This window comes from Glycine soja, chromosome 15, assembly GCF_004193775.1.
Source record: "Glycine soja cultivar W05 chromosome 15, ASM419377v2, whole genome shotgun sequence".
Classification (NCBI taxonomy): domain Eukaryota; kingdom Viridiplantae; phylum Streptophyta; class Magnoliopsida; order Fabales; family Fabaceae; genus Glycine; species Glycine soja.
This window is the reverse complement of record NC_041016.1, coordinates 32,851,200-32,866,131: the sequence shown is the minus strand read 5'-3', so window position 1 is coordinate 32,866,131 and position 14,932 is coordinate 32,851,200. Positions and strand designations below refer to the sequence as shown.

At 33.3% G+C, this 14,932-nt stretch overlaps 1 protein-coding gene across 6 annotated transcripts in view; it reads right to left on the bottom strand.

The window, feature by feature from the left end:
- Window positions 1–350: 350 nt before the first annotated feature.
- The window catches only part of LOC114387342 (alpha,alpha-trehalose-phosphate synthase [UDP-forming] 1-like), a 34,906-nt gene continuing 20,324 nt past the window's right edge, over window positions 351–14,932 (bottom strand). For 5 of the 6 annotated variants that reach the window (XM_028347511.1, XM_028347513.1, XM_028347510.1 and 2 more), the window contains 17 exons: window positions 13,891–14,310; window positions 12,478–12,575; window positions 11,785–12,173; window positions 10,465–10,579; window positions 10,147–10,248; window positions 8,670–8,820; window positions 7,957–8,045; window positions 6,712–6,760; window positions 5,608–5,708; window positions 4,527–4,714; window positions 3,822–3,939; window positions 2,707–2,874; window positions 2,509–2,631; window positions 2,338–2,431; window positions 2,125–2,255; window positions 1,926–2,024; window positions 351–1,300 (listed from right to left, as the gene is read on the bottom strand). In XM_028347511.1, coding sequence (XP_028203312.1) covers window positions 902–1,300; window positions 1,926–2,024; window positions 2,125–2,255; window positions 2,338–2,431; window positions 2,509–2,631; window positions 2,707–2,874; window positions 3,822–3,939; window positions 4,527–4,714; window positions 5,608–5,708; window positions 6,712–6,760; window positions 7,957–8,045; window positions 8,670–8,820; window positions 10,147–10,248; window positions 10,465–10,579; window positions 11,785–12,173; window positions 12,478–12,575; window positions 13,891–14,224 — 2,748 coding nt within the window. In that variant the 5' untranslated portion in view covers window positions 14,225–14,310 and the 3' untranslated portion in view covers window positions 351–901. Of the gene's footprint in view, window positions 1,301–1,925; window positions 2,025–2,124; window positions 2,256–2,337; window positions 2,432–2,508; window positions 2,632–2,706; window positions 2,875–3,821; window positions 3,940–4,526; window positions 4,715–5,607; window positions 5,709–6,711; window positions 6,761–7,956; window positions 8,046–8,669; window positions 8,821–10,146; window positions 10,249–10,464; window positions 10,580–11,784; window positions 12,174–12,477; window positions 12,576–13,890; window positions 14,311–14,768; window positions 14,885–14,932 lie in introns of those variants that run through there. The other variant, XM_028347515.1, reaches the window with a different exon arrangement.

Here is a 14,932-nt window from a genome sequence, read left to right as displayed (position 1 = left end):
TAAATGAAATTGAAGTTCATAGTGTCTATTTACAAAAAGAGAAAGTTTAAAGATCAGTTGAGATAAAATTAAAACTTAGTGTTTATTTGTAATAGGAGTAAAGTTTAAGTTAGCTAAATATTTTTTTCCGTAAAAGAAATCAAAACTCGACAAAACATGTTTAAATCAAAATAATATTATATTTATAAACCCGCGTACAAGTAATCTAGCTGGTACTCAATTTGGGGGAAGTAAATGGCTATTACTCAAGCACTGCCCTAGGCTACTATATGGAGTATTATAAACTGTTGATATTATTGGCAAAAAAAAAGAAGCTAAAATTATAAGGAAAAATAATGCTACAGTCACAGTTCACAGCCATACAAAACTTCCTATGCACACCATTAAAATGATTATTTATCAACCGTTTAATAAATTTGATAACTCAATTGGGTGTTTCTGAAAGGTAACAGCCTTGTGCAGAAAAGAAAGATAACCAAATGAAGCACTATTATACAAGACTTAGTTGGACTATAGAAAGCCTTACATTCTTTCTTTATCTTCCAAATATAGATCACCATCGATCTTCTATATATTTGTTTCTTTCTTTCATAACTTTATTCTCGTTTCCACACTCGTATTGTAGAAGTTAGAAGTAGTCTTCTGTAATGGGAGTGAAGGGTGAGCCGAATTCGGATTCGGATTCACTCTTTTCCCGCATTTATGCATTCAACAACTTGGAACTGTTGGATGAAGATGTCATTTTATAAGCAGTCTAATTTGAAAAACTTATTCGAGATATCAGCAGTTCAATTTTCATCCAACAGTTACAAATACACTGAATACATGAATGCGTGAAAAAGTGACTCCAGTGAATCCAGCTCGGCCGAATTCTCCCTGTGCCAAGGCACAGTATTTAGACTCAGTGGTAAAGGCGGGAAGAAGCAACTGCTAGTTCCTTCAGAAACGAAACGACATCGTCTGATGAATCGAGTATATACCGAGCATTTGTTCTTGTTCGTCCAATAGCACAAGAGAAGTAATTCTCTTTCTTAAGGTCAAGCACGTTCCATGATTCCTTTTCGGGCGCTGGCCTTCGTGGTGTACTGCATATATGGTTATTTGTTTTCTTCTCAGAATTTGACACTGGACGTTGTGCCTTATTTGGAAATGATTTTGGTCCACTCTTAGTAGCTGGAACATTCAAAGATGGTTTCCTCTCAACAGGAAACTTAACTCCATCAGTTGTTACCTTGCTTCGAGGAAGACCCACACCAATTGAGGGAAGATCCGGCTCAAAAAATGAATACAGATCCTCATCCTGTTACGATTAATAATGTTAAATTCGGTTGCTCCAAAGTATTTAACTATGTAATTCAAAGTAACAAAAAATTTATGCAATTAAAATAATAATCAACTGTACAGTAGTTTATATAATTTTTTAAAATATCCTTGCAATTTGTTGCAAAGAGTGAAACAAGGAAAGGGTTAGCAACACATTCGCTAACACACTTGATTATTGGTTAAAATTTATTAAAAATTACAGAATCACAGAAAAGACACTCACTAAATAAGTAGTGAAACCAACAAAAATTTAAAAAATCCAATATATTTCAATAAATAATGGAATGTATTCGAAAGAGTATATCAAAGCGTGTTGCTAACATGTCTCTCTAAAAAAATGTCCACTACTACTACAGAAAAACTTTTTTGAATTTTATCCTCCAATATTCACAGTTTAAGCCTTAAACTTCCTTTTTCTCCCAAAGAAAAAATTGTGCAACATACAGCTTAATAATAATAATAAATGAGCAAGCAGATGCTAGACATTATTCATGTTATATGAGAAAATTTACAACATGATCAAAACAATACAAAAACATGAGAAACAATAAAATAAAAACAATATTCAAAACATATTATCGATGCAGGAAAATTCAATTTACCTTCCCCAGAAAATGTCCTATGCAAAGAACATAATCAATTGGTGATGTCATGGACTTACTGTGCACTATCTCACCCAAGATGCGGTCAATGGCTGCTCCCTGATTAGAAAAGGAATGTGGAGTAGACATTTAAATATGTATGAAAAATTTTCAAGTGAAAATATAACTGAGAGGTCAATTATTGGAAACAAGAGGTCACCTTTGTAACACCAACAGCTCGCACCTCAACGGATCGGCTCCCTTGAACAACTTCAACTGATGCATTAGAAATTGGACCTGTCCAGAGATGCTGCAGCATGTCCCTTGCTTGAAGTTTTCCAAACTCAACATCTGGTAGAGATCACAGGATCAGTAATAAAAAAAGACAGCCAAAAAAATGAAAAAATCTCCATAAGAACAATTTAATAAGCACCTGAATATTTGTAATTCCATACAAGTGAAGTTTCCCTTTCTTCAAAAACAAAATGTGACCGAGGTGTTCTTTCTGTGAAGTACTCAAAAACATGCTGAAATGCAAGACCGGAAAGGTAAGTCAATAACGCAAGAAAGGACATCAAACAAATTGAAACTTCAAATTGAGTACCTTCACACTATCAACCCATTCCATATTCAGATGCTCTGGCATTGTAGTCATCCACTCACCCTTTGAAGGATGTAAAAACATTCCATTCTCAGCTGCCAACCACATGTCGTATTCTTTGAAGTTCTGTTATAGGAAATATGTTAAAAGTGGACTGATAAAATATTTTACGAAGAAAGGAAGTGATGTGGCAAGAATTACATCATCTAGGACTTGTCTACCGCTTCCACTGAGCACAACAACTGTGGTATTTGGATCACTGCATAGTGCTGTCAAAGGTTGTCTCAATTTTGGATGAACCTTCAGTTCCATTTCTTTAATTTGATCACCTGTTTTCTCAACTGGTTCTGTTAAAGTTCCACTGAATCCCTGTTTGTGTATAGTGTCGAAAGAGAACATCAATACAAAATTTGTTAACACATTTTATAAACGTAAACCAATGCTAGGCCAGTGTAACATTGTAAAAACCCAAAATGATCCAGTTTTTGAATGATAACGGTTTTGCTTTAGGGGTTGTGGACTCAAATTTTGGAATTAAAGATCACTGTGAGAAAGCCTTATGACATTGTAAAGTGTAAATACAACATAGACACTCACATATATTACATTTGTTAGACATAAAGCACTCATGAGCCTTCATTTAGACAAGACAAGCACACACCTAAAAATGGTTTTACCACATCATTCATAAAAAGGTGAGGCTGGTATTGGTCAAGCCAAAGGGTATAACAAGGAATTCATAATGCCCCTTGTGTGTCCAGAATGCTGTTTATTCTATATCTTCCTCCCTCATTCTGATTTAATGGTACCCAGACTTCAAATCCAGCTTCGAAAACACGGAATTTATTTGGTACTGTAAGTTGATTCAAGGCCCTGTAATCTACACAAAAACTCCATCCTTCTTTTAGACCAACTTTTCAATTTATGCTTTTTTGATAATGAAGATACCTTTATGGTATCCAGTTGGGTATTTAAGCTACCTCCTTTAGTTGAATTGCATATTCATGTCTTCTCGCAGGAGGTAATTCTTGTTGGCTTTGGAAAACTACAAGTTCTTCCAAAGCACTAGCCACATATTCTAGAATAGAATCATAACTAACTAACAATTAACCTAACTACCCCTAGAAATGAAGCAGTGTGATTGGATCTTCAGCTATCAAAATATCTTAGTCCTGTTCAGTTGCACTCTAGATTTCACTATATCTATTCAGAAATGAAGCAGTATCCTGTAGAAAGAACTCAGATAAGGAGTAAAAGACAAGGAAACAAAAAGATGTATTCAGAGAAGTCTCGAGCTTCATTGTGAGACAGCATACCAAAATGAGCAGTCGATTAGTTGACTGCTGATAACTTTCAATTGCAGTCTTGGTTGGAAGCCGAGGTGGAACTTGTCTTGTCCTTAGTTGTGCCTCAATAACAGTATCATTTAGTTCACTGCAAATATTCAAAGATTCATCATATGTGGATCTCTGCTAAAAATCAAAGCAAGAATGTATTATTTACTAGCATATTTTAGTTGATAAATTTCAATCACAAATCACCATGTGTTTTTACTATTCCTAAAGTACAGATGTAACAAAAATAACCATCATAATTAAGCATGGTTAAATCTTCATAGCTTTGCAAACTTATCGCAGGAAACAGAAGCTTCATGATAAAGCATGGTTAAGGCAAAAAGATGTGAATAGATTTACAGACAACCATCAGAATTACAAAAGGTTCGTAGTCTAAATTCTAGACTCTTGAAAGTTTCACACTCTGAAAGGATGACTTACATCCATTATAAATGACATACTCCTAAGAAATAAGAAATGTATTCTAAATACCAAGGGTTTTCTTAAGAAGGAGAAAAAAGAAGCTATTAAACGAATTCTATTAAGTATTTAACATTTTGAAATATAAAAAGAATGTTTAATATTTTCTTCTTTGAGTAATTAGGATACGTAACAAATGCTATTTTTATTCCTTTACCTCTGATTTTAGGGCACAGATCAACAAAATCTAGATACTAGTATGCATACCTTACGAAAGTTCCTGCCCATTCTTGAGCAGTATGAGATATTACATGATTAAAATTATGCTTATGTCTCTTTTCTCTTTCAGCAGATGGCATATTAAGAGCCCGAGCAATTGCAGCAGCAACTTCTGTAATGTTCCAAGGATTGACAAGAATTGCCCCGGCACCAAGAGATTGTGCTGCACCAGCAAACTACAAGCAGCATACCAAATATCAGGCATCAGATCAACATAATACATATCTAGTTACAAAAATCAATATGAAATGAATAATTTATCCATATGACACATGAAAGCTATCTATAAACCAAGATGGGAACTATATAAATCTATGATATAGACAGGGATAAAGAAATGAAACATTGATACCTATCATGAATTCAAACAACATTAAATGGTAAAAGTTTAAGCACAGTGAAGAGTTGTAGTGTAAGAAGCTCAATATTTGAAGTAAAAAAAAATTGATGTGATACTTTGATTATGATGGTATGATGGCATATCAAACAGACACTATAATACCGATCAAATTTCTTCTCTGGTGTTTCACTCTTCTCCCTGAAATAGTTATTTTCAACAACCTAAATGATAACTGAAGTTAGAAGCAAATTTTGAATTCATTTTCCTCTTGGAGAGGGTTATCACTTGTCATGACTGTTTGGGTGTCATGGATTAATTCTTCTGAAAGCTTAAGCTGCTAGGCAAGACTCAAGATTGATTTTATAGCTCTTATACAATCCCTCACAGAAGTCCCTTTTCGGACTTGAAGCATGGACAACACACAGACTCATTCTACCATGTGGGTAAATTCAATTTCTGTTTGGACAAATGTAAGTAGTGAGGTAGTACGGATTCAAATCTTTATCACTTGGTCATAGTGGCACTCATACCATGTCTAGAACTAACTCTCCTGAAAGCTCAACTGTCAAGACTTAGCATCAGTCTTATATCTCTAAAATGGAGCATTGTACACAGTTTTTTCAGGAGCAACTTTTCCAATTTTTGAATCTATTCTCTTATTATACAATAACTCAACTTTAACATAGCCTGAATTGATAAATTGAAATAAAAACAAGTTTCCATAATTACTTCACTAAGAATGAGAACCCCTTTCTTTTTCTCCTGGCAGGCCACAAATTCATAGCTGACAAGATTCATTCCATCCCTCAAAGATGTGACTAGTGCTACATCTGGGTAAGAAATAAGGAGTATAAATACAAAATTAGCAGAAAACTTACAATATAATAAACTGATTATCAGAAATAAAATTTAATGCTCCAAAGACAATAAAGAATTCAAGAAAATGTGTAATGAAGTAAGTATAACATACATGAGGATGTGTCCTAGACACATTGAACATGCTTTCACCTTTCCCCAACATAATAGTCCCAATTTGTCTTAATGCTAGAGTTCATTTCACACAAAATGCATTAAATTTTTCAGCACTACTGCATGTAGATATAAGATAAATAAACTTGGAAACAAGTCTTTGATAGTAAATTTGGCATGTGTGTCGTTTGAATCATTAAAAATGGCTTACATCTCTTGTATGGTTATTTGCATGAAACATTTTGTTTTCTGATTTTGCAAATAAGGCATCAAAGGCTAGCAGCAACTAAAAATGTTAAAATTGTTGCCTTTTTATAAAACATATAAGCATAACTAAATGTCAATAAGTGAATAGGAAACATCATGACTAAGTGAAAATTGCATTTTATTAATTAGAAAAAGTACATTGATGCTAATCAAGACAAGAAGCACATTATATTATGGATGCTTCAAAGAAGCAAGCGGATTTTAAGACTATTAGGTAATACACGGGCTGCAGATTGGATGCTAGAGCATGAGCAACCTATCTTGAAGCAATTTCCAACCCTTTACATTTTCGTGTGCCGGACAAATTTATACATAATTAACAAAGAAAGGGTAGAAAAATGTATACAACATTTCAGAGTAAAACAAAAGAAGTAAAAACCTGATCCCCAAGATTTCCCCTTTAATTTCATAACATACAAAAGGCTTTAAGAGCCATTTCTAGATGTACGCTGAAAAAGAACTTTCACCTTTAAATATAGAATTTTAAATGAAATAAATAATAAATTGGTATATGCTGACAACTGGCAATTTTACAAAAAAATTATTCACCGAATAGTTTGGTCAAATTAAAAAAAAAATGTAAAAACACAAATTTACCCGTAACAGCATACAAAGCACATAGTGCATGAAAGTCAAGTGAGCGATCCTGTAGAGACAAAAATTGTTAGATTATCAAGAATAGGAAATTCTTCAGCCAATATAATATTAATATTAAGAACAGATGTAAACTAATGGTCAATCATTAGAATAATCATATAAAAATATTGAATCTCATTTATATATGATATCATGACCAGTATAACATTCGACGTTCATATTCATGAATAAAACCTCTAAATCCTCTCTCGCTGCTAACTTTATACTAAAGGAAAAAGAAAAGCTGGGCATATAACCAATTTGTTTTATCATCTGTGATTAACTTGACCTTACTCTTCCTTTTCCCAATAAGACATAAACATGTTTAATTTTAAGTCAACAACAATAGGAATCTTAAATCTTGTTTCAATATTCATATCAAAATGACTATTCTCTAATTTTAACAGTTTCAATTGTTTTCAAGTCAGAAAATTCATGTCAATTTTGTGAATTTTTGTGAAGTCAACCAAAAATTTTGTGCTGCTGATTCACATGAGTTTCATGCAGATACATCTTTTGTGGTCGTCCCACATAGGAAAAGATCCCTCAATTCATATGTTGTTTTAACAATTTCTACATTTGTTTTATTGAGAACCAAGCTTGAAGGAAAAATTCTAGGACAAAGGCATGAAAATCAGTAAGTACAAAATTTAAGGGTGTTTTATTTGAATTTTTTTTGGTCTTTTAAATTATGAAAAATGGAGTAAAATAGAATCCAGACCAACACCCCCCCCCTCCCTCTTTATTTTCCCTCTCCTATTTAATTGCATAAAAATGACAAGAAAAATTAAGAAGAAAAAAATCAAATTTTACATATACAACAGTAATTGCCATTGTGATGGCATTTTAGGAAGGATAGTTGTGTAACATAGGACGCTGTATAAGATGTGTGTGTGTGTGATTTTATTTTTCTGTCCACTTTTTTCAGAGATTGTTTTTGATGCATCTAAAATTTTCTTTATTTTCATTCCTTCAATGTATCCTTTTGTTTCATAAGCAAGTTAATGTGACTTCTGATTTTCCTTCTCCAAAAATCGATAGCTCCCTTTTCACCCATCACAAAGGAGTTAGGATAAACATAGAATGAAAGAAACTAACAAAATTATGCACAAGCAGGATTAATGAATTAGATCACTCAAGGGAAAAAGAAAAGAGTGTGTCCTTGAATTGTTTGTGACGCTGAGTCAGCATTTGTATAATACTCACCAAGTGATGTATAGGAACAGCAGTCAATGTTCCAAATCTTCCGTTGATTCGACCAACTATTTCATGAACCTGGCTTGTAAGCTTTTGATCTATAAATATGCAAGAAATAAAATCAATCAGTCATGATTCCGAAATGAAAAATAAGACCATAATCCAAAATGTACGTAACCAAACACTGCAGTATATATACTACTCTAATGTACAATATATCTCTGAAATGATTCCCATTGATGATAGCACCTTAAAGTACAACAAAACAAATTCTTCTTGTCCAACATAAGATTCTAGCAAGTACAAGTACAAATAAGAGTAAAATAGAAAACATTATAACTTACTTTATTTTTGAAAGAAATTACAACTTCCTTGTATTTTTTAAAGACATAATCTTTGATTGGTAGAAAACAAAAGGAAAATTGAAAGTTAGGAGCCTATTTTGAAGGCAACTATACAAAAGAAGCACCTTAAAGTACAACAAAACAAATTCTTCTTGTCCAACATAAGATTCTAGCAAGTACAAGTACAAATAAGAGTAAAATAGAAAACATTATAACTTACTTTATTTTTGAAAGAAATTACAACTTCCTTGTATTTTTTAAAGACATAATCTTTGATTGGTAGAAAACAAAAGGAAAATTGAAAGTTAGGAGCCTATTTTGAAGGCAACTATACAAAAGAAGCCACAAGAAAAAATAAAAATAATGTGAGTAGCATACACTCAGGAACATCTGTTCTTGTCGGGACAGCAATTTGAAGCAAAACAACTTTATCACGCCAATAAGCATTTTCCTCCAAAAATTTTTCAAATGCTAGAATTTTCTGAGGGATTCCTTTAATCATATCAAGGCGATCAACACCTAACATTACCTGTCAAGGCAGGAAAAGGTTGTGATAATTCAATCAATAGAATCAAATCAAATAAGCACTTCGATTGAAAAAAGAAAAGAAAAGTGGTTGTCATGGACTCATGGCACTGCATACCAAAAAAATACAACTTATACAGTGAAATGCTGAAAGCAACATCTTCACTAGGCCAGACCCAAATTAAGTGCCCCATTACTAGAAGAATGTGATATTTATTAAAAAAAAAAGTAATATTTTCTAAGCAAATTAAAAATAAAATAATTCAATATTAGTATCACACAGTGATAGCATGGTAAATGCTTTGATTGCCCTATAATGACAAACTCTTCCTAAAAGCTTAAGCTATTAGGTGTTCATGAATAGATTTAAATGTAACATGCCCCCTCATGCAAGACGCCTTTTGGCCAAAAGCATGGAGTTTGACAATGCATAAGGCCATTGGAGCTGAAACTCAACCCTTTTTAGAGAAGAATGCAGGGCCAAGTATTAAACTCTTGACCACTTGGTGACAGAGTCTTTGATATCATGTCAATGACCGACTTTCCTAAGGCTATAAGCCAACATGAAGCTCATGAAAGACAATAATGCAGCTTTCTACAGACATATAGATTTGAAGAAGGACCTGAAAGACATTACAGAAGATTATATGCCAAGACTATCAGGCAGCCCTCCAAAATTAACAATAAGAACATGAGTTTTCTTTTAAGAATAAAAAAATTTGAAGAAGCAAAAGATTTATATGCTTAATTTCTTACCCCAAAATCATTTTTTTCTTTGATATTGTTAAAAGAGGAACAACTAAAGCAACCCCTGCAATGCAAACCTAAAATTTGTTTCCCAAAATCAACCAGTGAAATTTAAAATTTTATTAAGATATTTCAGAAATTAAGGTACAGAATATAAAAAATAGATCCTATCATTGGTTAGTAAAGGATAGACTAGTAAGTTGGAGGTATAGTTAAAGAGTGATCGTAATTGTGGGAGTAATTTGCATGGTATAAGAGAAAGGGAATTCTATACAATTTTCCCATGCTTTGATGATGACAAAATATTATAAAGATGACTGCTCATAGTGGCCAGCAATAGTTTCAGTGTTTTTAACACCAGTTTTCTTCTCTTTCCATCTTTTATGTTTTCATCCGCATCATCTAAATTTTATCTTGGCAATCCTTAAAAGCCTTTCACATAGTAAAAATAAGAATAAAACCCTTAATAATAAAATACTGAAAAGCAAGAACCATAAATCTAAAACAATTCCAAAATTCATAAGAACAAGTAAAATAAGTTGCAAGATATAAAGAAGTGTTTGCTACAAAGTTAAAGAAGCACCTTTCTGCCTTTAAATCTTTCTTGTAGTTCTTTGATGTGATCTTGTACTGGAGGAAGGTCAAGAGCACGTATAAATCGTTCTGAGTCTATCCCAATTGGAAACTGACATTCAAGGGGAACAGAATCAAATAAGCAATTTTAATTTTAAGTTCAACATCGCAATTGGTTAAATCTTGAAATGAGAAGTTTCATATAAAAATGTTTCTTTTTTCTATTTCTGTCCTCCCTTAATAGGAAAAAGTTTGGAGCAAAATTATTAAACAACGGTTCAAATGACCAAGCAAGATTGAGCATGCACACAAATTACGTGGCACGTACTGCAGCAACTCGAGTTAGCTTCCCTTGATACTCAACCCCGTAAGGTGTACCTTCAAGTCCAAGGATGCGAGTACAAGCACTAACAAAATGTCTTGCATAATCATAGGTGTGAAAACTGCACAAGAAAATTTACACCAAACCAAATCAAAACAAGAATGATAGAAAAATGAAAATGATTAAACCAAAGAAGACAATATATAAACGGAGAAAATTGCAAGGTAAGAACCTAAAAGAAATATATTGTCAAACTAAATAGGAAATGTTTGCAGAATCAACTTCAATTATAGCAGCATACCTTCACCATTTGCTTGATTAATACATAGGTAATAATACTCTCAACAGTTCAAATATTATTAAAATTTTATCATGAAATATTATCACTTTAACTTAGTGGCATGTATTCATTTGTATTCTGTTTCTTGTGTTATGCTTTTATTGGATTGTGTAAGACTCTCATTTCCATTCAAACTCATAGGCATGGTCATCTATATTCACTACCAGGACTATCAACTCTTTTCAATCCAATGATTTGCAGTCACTTTGACCAGTTGTTTTTCCACCATCCCTCAAGGAAACTGATAACATTTAGACAGTAGTCAATATTTTTATCCACACAAATTGGGTTTACAGTCAGGTGACTGCAGTTGCTAGTTTTATGTTTGTGTATGAGCTGATTAGTGGGAAAGGAAATTGTTTAAGATTGTCTAGTTTCATGAAAATTTCAAAAATTTAATAATGTTTATATTCTCCAAATATGCATTTATGAAATAGAATAATAGATACACAGAAGCTGGAAGGTTATTGACAATATTTGCCAGGGTCAAAAGCAGCAGGACATCAAGTCCCCTTCTTTACAAACAAGATGTACTGACACAGAACCAAACATATATAACACATTAGTTCAGGAAACTGGATTTCCTATCAATAGCAGTTTTGTCTGGAGATATAAGGTTGGTCTAGTGGTGAAGGGAGAAGACAAGGAGGGAGAGGTCACGGGTTAGAATCTCCCGCTAACAAAAACTAACAATACTAACGAGTATCATTTGCTGATAATAATAAAAAAAAAAGGGCAGTTTTGCCAGCCAAATCAATGCACTTGGTATACTTAACTAATGGTTTATTACAACTTGCCCAAACAGTCAATGCATACTTGGTAAACTTTTATAGGAAGAATCTAATGCATAGCATACTGTATAACCACCCAAATTGTCGAACACTCCCGTGAAACAATTTTATTACAAAAATGCAGGTACCCATATGAAATTTAAAATAATGATATGAAAGCCTTACTGCTAAGTGGAGGAGCATTTTGAGACTTACCCAACTAAATCGGCGGCAAGAACGGAATGCAGGAGCTCCGAACGAGACGGCAGTGTCCTGTGAATTTCAGAAGATGGAAAAGGGGTGTGGAGAAACCATCCAACTTTCATTTTCTTGTTATGTGTCTTTAAGCATTTGGGAAGGAACATAAGATGGTAATCATGACACCAAACAACATCACCCTCTTCATAGTGCCTGTTCACAACATCAGCAAACATCTGATTTGCTTTCTCATACGCCTCAAACTGAGACTGAAAACTGCGTGTGGTGGCAAGGCGGTCTTCTTGTGGAAGTCCAAGGTAGTGGAAAAGTGGCCACAATATGTTGTTGCAATAGCCATTGTAATATTGATGAACGATCTCTTCATCAAGAAATACAGGAATACACCTCTGCAACACAGATATGCTATCAAGACAAGCACAGAAATTTTCATAAACTATTTACCGCATTTTCTTCCAAAAATTGCAATACACCGTGGAAACAACATAGGGGAACATGTGGCATACTAATAATTGCAAAGGGTATACAAAAATGTTTAAATAAGATCTCATATTGAACTTTTTGTGAATGAAAAAAAAATAATTAGGACAAAAGGCCTCACACTAAAGATAAATACTAATTAACTAAAAGATACTTTACACAAATGTTACTGTAATTCAAAAAATAAATGCAAAAAGGTATTTAAGGACAAACCTTTTCAGCCAAGGCTTTAGTAAGTGCCTTCTGTCCAATCTCATCTGGCACGTTCACACCGGCCCAACCTATCCACTTTGCCTCAAACTCCTTCACACCTTTGTTAAACAACATACTCATGTTAGAGAATATCAACCGAGTTATTAGCTCAATTATACACTCATGTCAGACCTTGCCACACATAACTTATTTTAATAATTTTTTTCTAAAATCTCATCGAAATAAAATTTATAAAAACATATATAAAGGTTATAATTTATAAATCACTTTTAGAATATAATTAAAATATATTAACAATATAAAATAATATCATCCTATCCTCCATCTACAAATTGTCATATACTAAGTATCTTAAGTTTTATAACAATTATTTTAAAAGCCATATCTATAGCGAGTTCAAATAAATTTCACACTCAAATAAGCTCCGTATAATTTTTTTCCAAACTATTGGAAAATAAAAACAAAACATGGGAGCAGACAAAATAGATGTTACAGTTACACCACCAACCACACTCAAGGTGTATATAGCTACCCATTGAAAAAAGCCGCAGCACACGTTTCGGAAGAGAAAACACAAAAGGATTAAACTTCTGAAAAATGTTATATATACCCCCCCATAACCTAAAAATGAAGTAAAATTTGTCATAAATTAAAATTGACTTATACAATAAGTTAATTTGTAAAAATTATTTCATATTAATTTCTTTAAAAGATTATTTTTAACTTATAAATAAATTAATTTTAATTTACGAGGAAGTTTATATCACTTTTTATTTATTTTTTCTACTTAAAGTACATATGAAAATTTTTATCAACACATACCCATATAAAAAAAGTGTTATTCGTATGTACAACAAATTTTATAATTGAGAGAAAAAGAAATTGAGAAAAGTATAAACATCCAAAATATTGTGTGATACATATTCAAATCCCTATATTAAGAATCTTCTCATTTTGTTATAAGGAAATGAGAAATAGTCTAGAATATTTGTCCGCAAAAGTAAATTCATCCCCCAATTATCTAACCAGAATCGAGCTTGGTCTCCCTACCCAACATGCCACTTAATTCTCTTATCTACCTAATATATAAATTATTGTATAAATAACATTTATATAATTAATAATGCCGTAGAAAAGATATAAACAAAATTGTATAGTTGTATAAAATGTTGTCACAAAGAAAGATAAACACAAAGGATCTTGTTAATCAAAGACACAGGTTGAGGAAATAATAGAGAAGAAATTCTCCTTTTCTTCTTTAACCAGCTTCCTCGTAACGGGTTAGCATTTGTCAAAAACAAGTTGTATTGTATATAGGACGTGAAGAGCACAATTCAATTTTTTTTTACTTAGACACTCCCCTGTTCTAACAGAAAAATGAAGCACATCATGATCATGATGACCGCCACTTACCTAACAACGCGCTGACGAGGCCACCGGCACTCATCTCCAACGACCACGCGTCCTCTCCTTTCCGCACCGCCGACACCGGCAGCCTGTTAGCCACCACCAGCAGCCTCTGCCGAAACGGCTTCGTTTCTTGCCTCTCCTCCCCACCACCGGCCCCCTTCGTCGCCGCCTCCGCCGCGCTCTCTTCTTCTCTCAACCGCACCACCTCCTCCTCCATCGCTTCTCCATTGTTCTCGCTCGCCCTCCCACTCTTCCTCAGCTCTCTGTCCCTCAACAACCGCTCCAAACGGCTCGTCGGAATGTTGCTGGAGTTGCCGTTGTACTTGTTCCCAGGCATAAGCACAAATAATAATGACCGTTTAGCTAAGTTGGTTAAGCAGATGTGTGAGTTGTTTTGTCTTCCGAATTATATCTGTTTCAAAGCTGCATTCCAAAAACACGCCTCAATTCAGCAGTTGCCAATAAAATCAAGAAATGAGATTGATAAATGAAAAGACAATTAAATTAACCACATAAAAATATAAGAATTATGAAAAGAAAAAAAAAAGCAGGGAACGGGTTGTGGTGAATTTGTTTGGCCTGATGAGCTGGAGATTTTTCACATTCGAAGTTTCTGTTTTTATATAGAAAGAAAACATTAAAACAACGCAAGGGGTTGGGAACAGAGTTGACAGAGAAGCATGGCATTTAAATGAATGCAACAACAACCACACACTGCATGAAATAAAGCAAAATCCACAAAAATTTAGATGCAGTTTTTAGGCGTGTTTGGTGATATGAATCTTCTTCCGCCAGGATTATAATTTCTTTTTTTCTGAACCTATGCTAAACTTAATGTTAAATGTTTATTAAACATGTTATTAAAGTGAAACTTGAATTACCACCATCTCCATGCACCGGGATGAAATGGTGAGAGATTATTTTAATTGAATTAAAAGTATCGAATCAAATTTTAGCTGTACATTCGAATAAAATTATTTCTAATAAAAAATACATGTTATCTCTCTCAAGAATAACATTAAGCATATGAGAAACTTAGTTTTAT